General features: G+C 55.9%; 1 protein-coding gene across 2 annotated transcripts in view; it reads left to right on the forward strand.

The window, feature by feature from the left end:
- PRKCZ (protein kinase C zeta) overlaps positions 1-13,862 on the forward strand; it is an 83,422-nt gene extending 69,560 nt beyond the window's left edge. For both annotated transcript variants that reach the window (XM_066374823.1, XM_066374824.1), the window contains 8 exons: positions 4,828-4,914; positions 6,914-7,049; positions 7,196-7,283; positions 8,483-8,602; positions 9,070-9,149; positions 9,497-9,586; positions 13,248-13,363; positions 13,470-13,862. In XM_066374823.1, the coding sequence (XP_066230920.1) occupies positions 4,828-4,914; positions 6,914-7,049; positions 7,196-7,283; positions 8,483-8,602; positions 9,070-9,149; positions 9,497-9,586; positions 13,248-13,363; positions 13,470-13,557 (805 nt within the window). In that variant the 3' untranslated portion in view covers positions 13,558-13,862. The remainder of the gene's footprint in view (positions 1-4,827; positions 4,915-6,913; positions 7,050-7,195; positions 7,284-8,482; positions 8,603-9,069; positions 9,150-9,496; positions 9,587-13,247; positions 13,364-13,469) is intronic.
- Positions 13,863-16,109: the final 2,247 nt, after the last annotated feature.

The raw sequence follows: 16,109 nt of genomic DNA on the forward strand, positions 1-16,109 counted from the left end.
TCTGTGCCTCAGCTCTCTCCTTTGGGGACAGGGATGTGTAAGTTTACAGCGTGGTCAGTGGGGAGAGACTTGCTGCTGGGAGGCCTGTTCTGGTTGTTACCCGTCTTCAGGAGCTTTGTCTGAACCCCTGTGTGATGAAAACCAGCAGCTCACTCGGTCAGACACTGGGTGGCTGTTAGCGGGCACAGCCACCAGGATGCCCATGCGGGTGAAGTCATAGAATATGATGAAGCGGTGGGGACTACGGCAGCGGTGGGTGGCTGGGGGTCACTGCAGGCGTCGGGAGGGCTCTCCCTCCGCTCATGGGTGTCACTGTTGACACAAAAGGACATCAATTAAAGCTGGAGCTGGGCCGGGTGCTCCTGTGGCCTCCATCCGGGAGAAACGTGGTAACAAACAGGAAAGCTAGCGCACAGCCTAGGTGTTAGACTGGGGTCTCTGAATGGGGAGAAATGGGCATTTCTTTATTATCTCCCCCAATCCTGGGGTGACGTGGAGTGAGGTCAGCATTGATATCACCACGTATACACAGATGGGACCAACAGCACAAGGGTGCTTTTAATACAAAATAAACACCTGTGTTAAGGAAAAATGACACATCATCTCCAGATAGCTGCCAAGTTGAAATTAACTACAGAATTACCCAAACAGGGGAAAGAGCTTCAGTTTAAGCTGTTTTAGGAAAGAGAGCTACCCAAAGGGTGTAGGGTGTAGCTGGGACCTCTGTGTTTAGCGACCTTAGCCTGCCCCTCCACTCCCACATCAGATTGCCATTGGGGGACAGTTCTGTCCCATCTGCACCATCTCAGGTCACAGGTGACTGGCCACCACTGAGACACACAGTTGCTGCTTCACATTGGCTGTTGAACCTCTACTCACTTCGTACATGGGATGTGTTCTCTAAAAATGAAGGTGTTTGGGCCCTGGCCAGTTGGCTCAGTGGTAGAGTGCCAGCCCGGCATATGGAAATCTCGGGTTCAATTCCTAGCCAGGGCACATAGGAGAAGCGACCATCTGCTTCTCCATCCTTCCCCCTCTCCTTTCTCTTTGTCTCTCTCTCTTCCCCTCCCGCAGCCAAAGCTCCATGGGAGCAAAGTTGGCCCGGGCGCTGAGGATGGCTCCATGGCCTCCGCCTCAGACGCTAGAATGGCTCCGGTTGCAACGGAGCAGCGGCCCAGATGGACAGAGCATCGCCCCCTGGTAGGCATGCCGGGATTTCCCTCAGGCGCATGCAGAAGTCTGACTGCCTCCCCGCTTCTTACTTCAGAAAAAATACAAAAACAAAAGTGTCTGGCCGTGGCTGGCTGGCTGCATGGATAGAGCAACAGCCCCTGTGCACCGAGGTTGTGGGTTTGGTCCCCAGTCAGGGAACCTATGAGATACAGTCAGTGAGCACACAGCTAGATGGAACAACGAAGTGGAACAGTGAGTTGATGCTTTCACTCTCCCTGCCTCCCACTCTCTCCCCCGCTTCCCCTGATCAATGGAAAAATTCTAAAAAAGAGGTGCCTGCCACACCCTATGTGTTTATGGAAGAGCTTTGTGGGCCCTGTGCCCACAGGATGCTCAGCCCAGCGCCACTCTATGTGACCTGCTGACACCCGGCTCTGAGACACACCTTTAGTGAGGACAGGGCAGGACCGTGTGCCTGTGTTCCGGCCCAAGGTGGGGGGGATGCTGTGAAGGTGCTGTAGAGAAACCAGGAGGGTGGACAGGGAGCGGTCAGCCACGGTGGGCAGGGAAGGTTGATAGGGAGGGAAGCAGATGTGCCAGGTAAGTGGGGCCCGCCCCGTCAAACCCCAGCACACTCCGGCCACGGCGGGAGGTGCTGACGGGACAAGTTACAACTGCGGAGCAGGGACAGGGCGAAGGGGCCGTGACCTTGGCAGCAGTCACCCAAGACCTTGACAGGCGGGTGCCACCCTCCTCGGGAACGTGAGTCACTGCGCCTTCCACACGCGATAAGTTTGCTACTGTCACACTTTAAACCCAGAATAGAGCAGATGTTGAGTGACACACGGCAGAGAGAGTGGGGGACCATCATCTCAGCCTTTGTTCTCCTGACACACAGTCACGGCTTAAAACCCTGTGATTTTGCTCACTTTTCACCTAAAATGGGTAAAGCTCACAGCCCACGTGGTCCAGGTTCTGGAGCAGGGACCACTCAAGGCTGGTGGACTGCCGAGCCGCACAGCGTCACAGGAGACAGGACCCCGGGAGAAGTTTCGGGGTTTATTCTATTCCTGTGTTAACTGTGGTAGACTGGCGGCCATTGGGAGTCCCCCCAAAGCCCTGGACAGGGACCCTCGGACACACGGCCTTGGCCCCAGAGGCTGGCGACTGAGTCCTCCTCCTGCCATTGGGGACCCCACACTATGCAAGGGAATGCGATTCATAGTAGCTTTTAGCAGCAACTGGCTGCTCTGGGACAGGATGCTTTGGGGGCATGTTCTTGGGAACGGAAGAACCCAAGTGTGAGCCACAGAAAGATGTGGTGACCTTGGTGCCCAGCTCAGACGTCTGCATACAGTGGAGGTCCTGGTGCCACCTCCTCCTTGTCCAGCCGGATATGCCCTGTCCAGCCGTGTCCACCCACAGGACAGAGTCAGGGCTCTTTTTGTCACAGCCAAACCTGAAACTGTGTTTTCACCAACTATTAAATAACATCAGAAACTACATAAAATAATAGCTTCTTTTAAAAACATTACACAATTTAAAATGCAGGAAAGTGCAGAGCAGGAAACCATTGTGGTACCCGCTCCCTGAGTTAACCAGTGCTGTCTGGGCCATGTTGGTGCTGCTTGGGTTTTTTTTGTTTGGGGGTGTTTTTTTTTTTTTTCTGAAGTGAGAAGTAGGGAGGCATAGAGACTCCCGCATGCACCCGACCTGTATCCACCAGGCACGCCCACCAGGGGACGATGCTCTGCCCATCTGGGGCATTGCTTGGTTGCAGCTGGAGCCATTTAGTGCCTGAGGCAGAAGCCATGGAGCCATCCTCAGCGCCCGGGCCAACTTCGCTCCAATGGAAGAGAGACAGAGAAAGGAGAGGGGGAAGAGTGGAGAAGCAGATGGTTGCTTCTCCTGTGTGCCCTGGCTGGGAATCGAACCCGGGACTTCCACACACCAGGCCAACGCTCTACTGCTGAGCCAACCGGCCAGAGTCTATTTTTTTGTTTTTTATATCCTCATCTGAACTTCAGAGTCAGTATGTCTTGTTTCAGAAAGAAAAAGAAGCCAGCATGATTATTGGGTTGCATTGAGCTTATGGATACCCCCAGGGAACACTGACGTCCCTGTGGTAATGGGGCCACCCTCCCACCGGGCACGCAGCCACCTTCTCACCTGCTCACATCCTCTCTAGGGGGCAGTCAGCCGTCTTCTTCATCCAGTGTTTTCACTTCCTTGCTTAATTAACCCTTTGAGTAGTGAGTTTTGTTTGTTTTTTGTTTGTTTGTTTGTTTGTTTGTGGGTTTTGTTTTTGGTTTTTTTTCCTGAAGCTGGAAACGGGGAGAGACAGTCAGACAGACTCCCGCATGCCATGCCCACCAGGGGCGACGCTCTGCCCACCAGGGGGCGATGCTCTGCCCCTCCGGGGTGTCGCTCTGCCGCGACCAGAGCCACTCTAGCGCCTGGGGCAGAGGCCAAGGAGCCATCCCCAGCGCCCGGGCCATCTTTGCTCCAATGGAGCCTTGGCTGCGGGAGGGGAAGAGAGAGACAGAGAGGAAGGAGGGGGGGTGGTGGAGAAGGAAATGGGTGCTTCTCCTATGTGCCCTGGTCGGGAATCGAACCCGGGTCCCCTGCACGCCAGGCCGACGCTCTACTGCTGAGCCAACCGGCCAGGGCCGAGTAGTGAGTTTTTTTCATGCTCACTGACCCCTCGGGAGTGAGGTGGTTTTTTCAAAAAATGAAATTAGTTCCAGTTCCAGGTTTATTAACTTAAAATCCTGTTTGTTTGATAACCAATTTATGGAAACAAGAACATACATTTGCCTTTTTTTAATGTTGCCTTACACATTTTTAAAATAAATATATCGTACTCTGGATGGTCAGGGGCACGAGGATGAACATGAACGTTCATACTACTCAAAGGGTGAATTCTTGTCCTGAGTACTTACCTCTCCGGTGTCCATCATCAATGAGGCCTTTTCTTCCGTCCCACCGGTTCCTCCCTTCCCTGCGTCCTGCCTACCAGCAGCCTCGGCCCCCTCCTCACCACCACCCCCCAACGACAGGGCACCTCCTTCCCTGCTCCACCTGCCCGCTCTCCCCTTCCCAGGATCCATCCAGACCCAGTGGTCAGTGCTGTCGCTCACTAGGCCTGTCATCCCACCCCGGGAACCCCACTGGGCCCCTAGCTCTCAGGGCCTTTCCTCTGACATCGCCACGGACCTCCGGGCCCCACCTTACTTTTACCTTTTCTGCCCTGAGGTCCGACCTCGTGCCACTCAGAGAACAAATGGCTGTTGAATCACAGGAGTGAGTGGGTGCAAGTTGGGGTTTCTGAGTATTACTATATCGGGGTTCAGGCTGGGCAACAGCAGGTCTCCAGGTGTCTCCAGGACAATGCCTCCAAGACGGGCACAGGGCTCCGCCTCCCCTGGGGCGTCTTCCGCCTGGGCTGCTTTCCCTGCTGACCCCGGGAACCCAGGTCACTTCTTTCTTTGGCCAGTCAGGGGAGTTGACATGGCAGCATAAGGAGTCTGTGTCACCAGCAAGAACAACTCCTGGGAGGGTTCTCAGTCTGGGTGTCCTCCTGCTAAACGAATATGAGGTGACGCTGGCCGCCACTGCTCTCAGCCTCCATCGCCATCTTTCTCCTGTTTACAGGTTGTTCCTGGTCATAGAGTATGTCAACGGCGGGGACCTCATGTTCCACATGCAGAGACAGCGGAAGCTTCCGGAAGAGCACGCCAGGTGAGTGCCAGCCAGGGGGTGGCTAGGTGGGTTAGCCCCAGGGGAGGGACGGGCACAGGGTCCTTCTGGGAGGTCAGTGGTGAGCTGCACTAAGAACAGGTTTGGGGAAAATGTGTGTCCTGCTCTCTCCCGTGAGTGACAAATTTCCGAGCCACTCTCTCGGGAGCCATGAACTTGGGAGAGCCCGACCCTGCCTCCAGGGGCAGGGAAGTGGGGGTTTGGTGAAACGGCGCTGCCGTGGCTTTTGTCTTTATTATTGCCAAAATCAGGGGACAGGTTCTGACTAAACTGTCCCAAGTGGACATAGCCACATAGCCACCCACTTCCTGGCCTGTGTCACACGGATGCAGAGCCAGGGTTTCCTGGGCATCAGGAAGAAATGGTCACTGTTTCTTTTTTTTTTCTTTTTTTTTTTATTGATTGATTGATTTTAGAGAGAGAGGAAGAGAGGGTGGGGAGATAGAGTGAGGGAAGCATTGGTTTGTGTTCCACTTATTCACGTACTCATTGGTTGCTTCCCGACTGTGCCCTGACCAGGAAATCAAATCCGCAACCTTGGCATATCAAACAATGCTCTAACCAACTGAGCTGCCCGGCCAGGGCTGACCACTCTTTTTAAATGGCTTTAAAGGACACCCACCTCTTCCTTGCTCCCCTCAGCTGTCATCGGCTCCCCACCCCCACAGCCCTGGGCGTGGCTTCTACACCCTGACTCTTTCCTGTTTTCCAGTTTTCTCTTTCCTCGTTTCCTCACTTGAAAACATTTCATGCAGTTTATGATTTTTTTTTTTTTCTTTCTGAAGCTGGAAACAGGGAGAGACAATCAGACAGACTCCCGCATGCGCCCAACCGGGATCCACCCGGCACGCCCACCAAGGGCGTCGCTCTGCCACGACCAGAGCCACTCTAGTGCCTGGGGCAGAGGCCAAGGAGCCATCCCCAGCGCCTGGGCCATCTTTGCTCCAATGGATCCTTGGCTGTGGGAGGGGAAGAGAGAGACAGAGAGGAAAGAGGGGGTGGAGGGTGGAGAAGCAAATGGGCGCTTCTCCTGTGTGCCCTGGCCGGGAATCGAACCCGGGTCCCCCGCACGCCAGGCCGACGCTCTACCACTGAGCCAACCGGCCAGGGCATTTCATGCAGTTTAGAGTCACCTTCGATCCCCTTTTGGGCAAAGGCAGTTAATAAACCAAGGACAGCACCCCCCACACATACTCACTTTGTCTTTTCCTAATTGTGGTAAAATACACATTAACGCGAGAGGGACCGTGTTAACCATCGTTCATTGTGCAGCTCATAATTGGCATTAAGCATCATTGTTCTGTAGCTGTCACCACCATTGTCCTCTCCAGAACTCTCCATCTTCCCAATCTGAAACTTTGTCCCCATTAAACATGCACACCCAACCCACCCCCCAGCCCCCACACCACTGTCTACTCTCTGTCTCTGTCAGTCTGACCCCTCCAGGGACTCCTATGAGTGGGTCACACAGCACTTGTCCTTCTGTGTCTGGTTTATGTCACGGAGCATAATGTCCTCCAGGTCCATCCAACGTAGCAGGTGTCAGAGCTTCTTTCTTTTTAAAGGCTGAATAATATTCCTCTGTGTGTGTGGGGGGGGTATGTTGTGTTTGTCCATCACCCATCAGTGGACACTGAGTTTCTTAATTTTTGGAGGCAATGCCACTGTGTTCACAGTGGCCACCCCATTTTACATTCCCATGAAAGGTGCACCCCAGGGTCCAGTTTCTCAACGTCCTCAACACTGATGGCCGTGAAGTAGAGTCTCACTGTGATTCTGATTTGTGTTTCTCTGACGACTGGGAGGTTGAGTGTTTCTCTTGGTCTCATTGGCCCATGCACTCGGCAGTTGGGGACACGGAGACACAGATGCAAAAGTTAGGGTCACCAGCAGGCCCTCCAGCTCGGCTCTGTGCCCAGGCCTCTTGTCCCAGCTCCACGTGGGGTCCTCCGTTGATGCCAGGCTGTCCCTGGACCCCCAGGTTCTACGCTGCTGAGATCTGCATTGCTCTCAACTTCTTACACGAGAGAGGGATCATCTACCGGGACCTGAAGCTGGACAACGTCCTCCTCGATGCTGACGGCCACATCAAGTTAACGGACTACGGCATGTGCAAGGCGAGCGGCCTCCCGGGTCCCAGTCCCCACCACGCCCTGACCTGCATGCCCCACGTGGTCCTGGGCAGAGATGCTGACCGCATCCCCCCAGCACGGGCGCCTCTGGGGGCTGCCCTTCCTCCTGGTGACAGACCTTGTCCCCACAGGAAGGCCTGGGCCCCGGTGACACCACGAGCACTTTCTGCGGAACCCCGAACTACATTGCCCCAGAAATCCTGCGCGGAGAGGAGTACGGTGAGCATGGGGCAGCGGCTGGCAGCATGGATGCAGGCGACCCCTGACCACTGGAAGTTTTCCCTTCCTGAGGATATGGTCGATATGGTCACAGAGCAGAGAGGAGGGAGGGAGGGAGGGGCTTGACCCATGAGGGGGTTACACCTGGAACGCACGCCCTTAGTCTGTTCCCAGCCTGTGTCACCATCTGGGCCCTACGCTCAGTTGAGCTCGTGCAGCCCCTCTCTTATCCTGTGTGTTTACTCCGGTGTCCTGATAAAGGACATTGGGCAGGATTCCTCTTCCCAAGGAGAGAAGGAGGAGACTCACAGAGCAAAGACAAACCAGGGTTCGCTGTCCCAGGTTAGCAGTGCCACCAGCAGCTGCTGGAAAAACCGCTGTACCCCATGGCAGATCCCCTACCGCCCCGAGGACCCTGCAGATCTCTCTGTGCCCTTCTTCCTCAGGGTGTGAGACAGAAGGGACCAATGCATGTGCACGTGCTGGTGTTTTCAGTGAATCTTGTTGCAGATGTGCCAGCCACTACTTCTCAGCATCATCTTCTTTGCCGTTAAAATGGGGGCGGGGTAGGCAGGGTGGGCAGGACCTGCTCTCTCAGATAATCGGGCACCAGGGTGTCAGTATGATGGGTGTCACTTAGTAGCCGGAGGAGGGCAGACAGCAGATTGCTGGACCGCAAAGAGACGAGGCCTTGGGGAAAGCGGGCTGTCTATGAGCAAAACTGAGTCAGACTCTCCCACGCCTCCATTTGCTTAAAGCACATTCCTGACTGGTCAGCTGCACTTGCACATGAGGCCGAAACAAGGAATGTAGGAAAAAAAATGCGGGAAAGTGGCTTAGAGAAAGGGAATGTCCAAGCTTGGCTAAGTAACAGCAGAAACGAGGAAGGACAGTTGACCCACAGGTGGGGTCAGTCTCACGCGTCTGTGAGGTCAAAGGTGCCACACACAGAATTAAAAGGCCAGGTTACCACCTGGAAAACCAGTGGGGAGCCCACCCGGTCAGGGATGCACTGCCCTAGAGTGAAAGAGCTTTGCAAATAATTAGAAGAGACCAGCGCCCCCAGGACAGCAGATGGTGGGTGGGGAGGCCAGGACACCCAGAGAGGTTGAGGACGTGTCATACAACCCAGTGACAGGCTTGTTGGGCAGCCAGCACGTGAGGTGGACCCCAGCGTGACGGGCCTGTGTTCCTTCCAGGGTTCAGCGTGGACTGGTGGGCGCTGGGGGTCCTGATGTTTGAGATGATGGCTGGGCGCTCCCCCTTCGACATCATCACCGACAACCCCGACATGAACACCGAAGACTATCTGTTCCAAGGTGACAGTGTGGCTGGGAGGGTCCCCAGGCGGATCCTCATCCCCTGTGGACTAGGTCTGGCCCCCCCGTGTTTTCAGAGACCTGCCACAGGCTAGGGAGGGACACTGCTCTTTTCTGTCTTGACTTAGCTCAGACTCCTTCCTGCCTCGGCCAGGTACACCCCAGAGGCCTGGGGGGCGAGGAGGGGGACTTGCTCAGGCAGGACATTGGTGGCCCCATTCCAGCTCTGTCATGGCTCCCTACCATGTAGTAGCACCTGCCCTGGGATCCAGGGCGTCTGTCCCCATGGCACCCTCTGGTGGCCATGTGCGGCTGTGCCATGTACATGGGCATGCTGAGCACATGACCACGTGTGCCAGATTGGGCTGTAGGAAGGGGTGCTGGGCTCCTTCGCTGCTGGGCACAGCGGGCATGGGGAGGGGCACAGCGAAGGGCGCGGTTTCTCACCACGGCCCCCACCTCTGCAGTGATCCTGGAGAAGCCCATCCGTATCCCCCGGTTCCTCTCAGTCAAGGCCTCCCACGTCCTGAAAGGATTCTTGAACAAGGTATGTTCATGCGCGGTCACTGGGACAGATGTCTGTGCATGCGTGGCGCACTTGGCTGCTCTCCGTGGTGGCTCGGGGACGCCCCGCTGTGAGCAGGACTCTGCCTCCTTTTCCAGCGGGTCCTGCGGGCTGTCACTTCTTACTCAGTCTCAACAAGACAGCATGAGGAGAAGTAACCCCAGAGAGAGATGGAGTAAGGAGGCTGAGGGTGCCGGAGGGACTGTTTCCCAAGGGAGTGCTGAGCCTCCCGGCTAATGGGGAACAGGCAAGCCCCTGCCACGCACAGGCTGCGATCCAGGCTTCTTTGCTCCTTGCTGACATGCCCTTGTTTGAACTCTGACCTCTAGGACCCCAAAGAGAGGCTCGGCTGCCGGCTACAGACTGGATTTTCCGACATCAAGTCTCACGCATTCTTCCGCAGCATAGACTGGGACCTGGTAAAGCATCACAGAACCCCAGTCCCCTCCCCCACAGTGACTGGTCAGCACTGCCTTGTTAGGGGTGTTGGGCGGTGGCTGGAAACTCACATGACAAAACAGAGATGGAGCCTCTTGGTGATCCTGGGGGAGTCTTGCCTGGTGTACCCTGGCCATGCCCCCCGGAGCCACATGGGGGACGTCCTAGTGTGCAGCCATAACCCTAGTGATTCTGTGCAGGTCACAGGTCGGCGCGGGCCAACTCAGAGAAAGGCATTTCCTTTGGTTTCCTATTGGTTGGTTGGTTTTCCAAAACCTGGTGTTCTCTGCCCGCCCAAAGCAGCCAAGGAGCACGGTGTCCAAGCAGGTTCGAGTTTAGCGCTATGGTTCCCAGTATTAACGAAGAACGGAACCCTATTTGTTTGCAATATAGACATGGTTGCCGAGTTACTGAAGTAAAACCTTGGAAATGGAAAACATGCCATTTTGGAGAAAAGATTACGTAGCTAATGCAGTTGGTGTCAAATGTTTGCTTGAACTAGATGGGCAGGAAGCCAGCTCTAAAGGTGGGCGGGCGTGTCCCTCCTGTCACAGGCTTGTTTGCAGGGCGGGGCAGGCTGCCCGGCCCAGTGAGGGACTTGTGTGACTGTCTGGCCCAGCTAGATTGAGCAGAATCTGAGCCCCCCCTGCAGTTAGTGCAAACGTGACAGGGTATTCAGAGCACTGACACGTTTTAAGAAACTGACTTTGAATTTCCTCACTTAATTGTGTTCCGCAAGCACAAGGCTGAAGGAACCTGGACCTTGGCTGGTTGCTAACCCTTATTCAAGCGGCTCAGGCACACGTGGTCAGGGCCAGGCTGTGCTTAGTGCCCATGTCCCTGCCCCCAGGGTGGTCCTCAGCCTGGCGGCCATGCTGGCCTGTGACCCTTGACCCAGCAGGTTTAGGGTTCTGCTAAGTGGCTCTGGCGCTGCCATCGTCTTGGGCTGTGCTGGCCTGCAGCGCTGCATCCTCTGGTCACTGGCCACTGTGTCCTTGGGGTGGCCGGGTTGCAAGCATGTCCCCAATCCCTGTCCAATGCCTTCCAGGAACACAGGGTAAGAACTGATGGCCTGGGCGTGAACACGGGCACCTTCTTCCACGAGCAGTGCTTGTGTCTGAGCCGCACGAGCTGGCTGCTGGGGGGCCGCTGTTCACAGGTGCAGCCGCGCCAGTCGGCTGGGAGCGCGTGTGTGAAGAGGGTTGCAGGCTGGAGCATGGTGCCAGGGTGACTTGACAGGGATTGATTTCTGTAAGCAGCATGGAGGCAGAGGAGGGGAAGGAGTATTTTGACAGAGAGGGAGCCGGAGTCCCTCCGCCCTCACGGGTCCCCATGGGAGGTGACGTCCCGCTGGCCGGGCCCCTTGCTCAGAGTGTGGGCAGCACCTTGTGCCTGACGCAGCCCCAAACCAGTGTGGTTTCCTGGCGTCCACATCTTATTGTCTCAGAACCACCAAGGGCCGCACAGCCCCCTGCCCATGCCTGAGCCCCCATGCTGAGCTGTCCGGCTGGGGTCCAGGGACCACGCTCCTCAGGCTCAGGGTTTCTAGGTGGTCGGTCATTTGCCAACCAGCAGTGGTGTTGTGCACGGTGTCTGGCTCTTTGCTGGAATACTCCGTGTTCTCTCGGCAAGCACAGAGAATAACCTGACAGGCAGCTCCCGCTGTCTGTGGGTTCCCCGTGGGTGTCGGGTCCATGCAGGTCCGTCCCCGGTGTTGCACCTGAAAACTCAGCGTCTAAATCGTTTGAGGCCATGGTCTTGTCCCCATACCTCGGTCCTAGACCCAGAACCGCTCCACTCCCGCCAAGGCCAGGGGCAGGGCCTGTCAGTTCTCAGTCCCCGTCCTTGTACTCTCCCTGCCGCCCCAGGGGCCCAGCCCTGGCATGGGAGGCCCCGTCCCCCAGCAGGTCAATGGCCTGAATTTTTTCCCCAGTCGACTGCCAGCTCCTCTAGCTCCGCATCCACTGTGTTCCTACTGCCCGCCTGCGCTTGGGGGATTTCAGGAAGGAGTTTCCTGTTTTGTCCAGATTTCTGTAGTTGTCTTCGGCAGGGCGGTGGTTTTGGACATGGGTGTTCTGTGTCACACTGTGACTCCATGGCCCCTCCCACCCCAGCATGCAGCACCGGCCTTCCCCCAGCTCTGGCTGGAGACACTGCAGTCACCCTCAACCCCTCCTGCATCCCCCACGGGGCCTCGGCACACCTGCCACATTCTGCCAACAGGCCCTGCGTGGCTGGAGCCCCGGCCACTACAGCAGACTCCCCCCAGCCCCCCTCCCAGTATTCTCTTTCCGGTGACCCCCCAGCTTGGCTGACCGTGACCAGCACAGGAACATCGCTAGGGGTGACTGTTCCCATCCACTGCTTTTTTCTTTTCTTATTTTAACGTTTTATAACTTTATTCGACAGCACATTCACTGGTTGTAGATCTGTTAGAGTGGTGACAGGTGCGTAGGTGACTGTCCAATAGAGCTGCTTTGGTGATTCCTCATTGTCACCGAGGGTTCTGGACAATTGCACCCAGACACGGTGTGGGAAAGTCCTGATTTTGCTGAGCCAGGTGTCACCGCATACATACGGCATCCCCGTCTCTTTCCTGGCAAATCATTGGATCTTTCTCAGTGTCCAAGAGGCACACTTCTTGAAGCCCATGCCACAGACACACTTGTGAGCATCGATGGTGGCCTCTGGTCACCAGCTCACTGATGGGAGAACAGCCCTTCCTCTTGACATCATTCTATGTGGGAGGCATTCTGCGGGCCCAGGTTGGGAGGGAAGGCTCTGTCCACTGCTTTAGACTGAGCAGGGAAGAAGAGACACGGGCATGTGGGACACTCTGAGGGGGGAAAGGGGACCCGCAGGACACCGGCGAGCACCCAGTTGCACTGCTTCCTGCCCCGTCCTGACTTCTGCTACTTAGATCTTTTTAAAGCACCTTGTGACCCAAGGCAGGCAAAACGGTTCATCCCTGCCAGGTCATAGCGCGCGCGCACACACACACACACACATACACACGTGCAGACATGCACTCACACACACATACACAAATGCGAGGTGATCCCACTCTGCCTGCAGGGACAGCCTGTCCCCTGGGCTCTGCACTCACTTTCCCGGCATCCTCTGTGGGACAGAAGATGGACATGCCTCTCTGTCCGTGGCCTGGTCATGGACACTGCTGCCATGCTGGCCACATTCCCGATGCCTGTCGGGCACCACGTGTGAGACGCATCTGTCTTTGCAGCGTTCTTATGCCCTTTGCTACCTTCATAGTGGAACCTGTGTTTATTCTTCACAGGCCCCAGTGGCTTCCCGGGCATCCTCAGCACCCCCGGCCCCATTTGTTTCTGTTGTTAGAACTGGTACTTCCCGAGCACTCTGGTATCCAGAGTGCACAGGGGCTGCGAGCAGGGTCGTCTCATGCCGACTGTGGCTGCCATCCCCGTCACATGGGACCTTGGGACACTTCCATCTCGGACGGGAAATCGAGGTCCCATGCGGGCGAGCATCTGCGGGCTTGGTGCCTTCTCGGATGCGTCCGGGGGCCCCTGTGTCTCAGGCACACAGAAACGCCTCCCAGCCACAGTCTGTGGAGATGAGGGAGAGGATGTGTGACCCTGATGTGACCTCTCGCATGTCCCCCAGCTGGAGAAGAAGCAGGCGCTGCCACCCTTCCAGCCGCAGATCACTGACGACTATGGTCTGGACAACTTCGACACGCAGTTCACCAGTGAGCCGGTGCAGCTGACCCCTGATGATGAGTAAGCCCTGGGGGGGGGGAAGGTGTGTGAGGATGCTGTCCTCAGCCGGGTGTGATGGGAGGTCAGGGGCCACACCTGCAGCCATGCCCTCTGCCTGTGCCCGCAGGGACGTGATAAAGAGGATTGACCAGTCCGAGTTCGAAGGGTTCGAGTACATCAACCCACTACTGCTCTCCACCGAGGAGTCCGTGTGAGGCATCCCGTATCGTGGACACGTCTGAATGACCCCCACTCTCCTTCATCACAGCGCATGCATGCCAGGGAGGGACCTGCCACCGAGACCGCGGCTGGGGCTGAACAGCCTCGCCTCCGCCCGCACGGCGGCTTCATGCTGGAGGACTTTGCTTCTTGTGCCTGTGTCGTGGAGGTCCTGCGGTGAACACGTCCAAGGGAGACACAGTCCCACGATTTCGAAGGTGCACATTTTCCACAGAAAACAGACCCGACCCGCTCCACCGGGAGACTTACCTGTAATGTCCCGAGGAATAAAATGTGCCGATGGTGTAGACGCTCCCCTTGGCTGCCTTTATTCTGCGGGGCACCTGGCGGCGGCGGCGCAGAGGAGCATGGCGTGTGCGCAGAGTGGGCTGGGGACAGGAGTCTAAGTGCCTGCCACGAAGAGTTTTTACAAATACGGAACACTTTCTAAATCCCGGTAAGTTCCTGTTGTTAACATTTAACAAGTATTTTTCATACGGGGCATGTTGGTGGCCGTGTGGTCTGACGCTTATGTCACTCCTTCCCCCGACGAGTGCCATGGCCCCCGCCCATGCACCGGACCAGGATGAGGAAAATCGGATGGTAGAGATTCTAACGTGTTGCTTACCAAAGCACCAGTACACCAAAAAAAAAAAAAAAAAAAGAAGAAAAAAAAGAAAATGGAAAACTAAATCTGCTCCAAATATATTTCTGAAAACACTAACCAGTTGCCTACATGATGTCTTGTATTATGTGTCAGCTTGGGTGGGGGAGTATTTATGTCAGTTACAATGATGCTCAGAATTAGAAAGTGTAAGATGCGTGTCCAGTGGGCCCTGGCCTTATACACCCGCAGACACACTGTGCGTCCCCGGCACAACCTGAGCAGGGGGCATGCGTCACCCGGTCACCCTCCTCAGGTGAAGGGACAGCTTGAAAAGCCAAACAGAAGGCTTCGTAGAAAGAGGAGAGTCTTCTGGGTTTTTAAGTAGCACATTAGCTGAGGCGTGAGCCCGTGCGGAACGCTCCTTGGCCGAGTCCCGAATGTCCGCCATGCAACCATGGCCTGCAACACCACGTTCCCTCTGCGCCTCCGTGGCCAGCAAGGCTTGCTTTCTCCCCATGTGGCTGGCGGTTTGGGGCAGGTTATCGTCAGAACAGTGAAAACAAAGGAGCTTCTGCCACAGAGCCATTCAGCCACGCTGGGTCGGTGGCAGCCCACACACTCAGTGCGGTGCACACTTGGGAGCTGGCAGAGGAATGCCAAGGCCCTCTGGCCCTGCCCCTGGGGCTTCTGCCTCCCCTCCACCATCACTCCCTGGACCCTGGGTTACACACCAGCTTTTATGGATCACGGAGACTCATGTTAACCAGACCCGTGTCATTGAGAAGACTTGTCTCCAAAGCCCAAGACCAGGGAGCACAGGGCAGTGTCTAAGCCGATGCTGGGTCTCCTGGGGTGCCCCCACCAATGGGATGTCTGGGTGGGATATCTGGCCACGGAGCCCTGAACTGAGGGAGTCACCTGTGACTGGCAAGCAGGGCCCTCCCTGTGACCTCCCCACATAGCCTGGGAAGGGAGGAAGCCTGTGTGGCAGGAAGTGCCCTCGAGAGCGCCCTCTGACCTGGTGGGTTGCCTACTGCGCTGGGTGTGGTGACGTCTTTCATTATTCTTTTTTTTTTTTTTCATTTTTTAAAATTTATTCATTTTTTAGAGAGGAAAGGGAGAAAGAGAGAGGAGAGACAGAGAGAGAGAAGGGGCATAGGAGCTGGAAGCATCAACTCCCATATGTGCCTTGCTTGACCAGGCAAGCCCAGGGTTTCGAACCGGCGACCTCAGCATTTCCAGGTCGACGCTTTATCCACTGCGCCACCACAGGTCAGGCATGGTGACGTCTTTCCTCAACAGGACAGGGCCCTGGCTTTGTCCACTGAAGGCACTGACTTTAGTGGTGGCTGTTGCCGGGCAGCTCCCCAGTACCAGTTTGGTAGCTTGCATACAGAACGTGTGTGACACTGGGCTCATGGTGACAGCTACCTTCTGTCTCAGGAAGTGATGAAGGGAAGGACATGCCGCACGGAGGTTTGGAATCAAGAGTCCCCCCACCATTTTGTACAACTAGCAAAGCCCTCGCTCAGCCCAGACAGGACCCCTCTGTTCCTGCACGTCTATTCAAGACCTGCGTGAAAACACTGTCGTTATTTTCTTTAAAAGTAGGTGTTTCCAGGAAGCAGGTGTTGGAAAACATTTTTTAAAATTAGGTTTTATTGATTGAGCACTTTTAGGTTCACAGAAAAACTGACGGGCAGGTACAGAGATCTCCCATCTGTCCCCCACCCACATATAGCCACCCTACCCTGCTTGCTGCCCACGGTCCCCACAGAGGGTGCGTTTGTCCCAACTGACACGTCACCATCACCCAGGGTCCCCGTTGACACCTTGGTGGTGCACATCCTATGGGGGTGCACAAGGTACTTGATGACGCATGTCCACTGTTATGGGTGACACAGAGAAGTGTCCCTGCCCTAAACATCTGTGGTGTCTCCC

The sequence above is a fragment of the Saccopteryx leptura genome, chromosome 3 (genome assembly GCF_036850995.1).
Source record: "Saccopteryx leptura isolate mSacLep1 chromosome 3, mSacLep1_pri_phased_curated, whole genome shotgun sequence".
In the NCBI taxonomy this organism is placed as follows: Eukaryota; Metazoa; Chordata; class Mammalia; order Chiroptera; family Emballonuridae; genus Saccopteryx; species Saccopteryx leptura.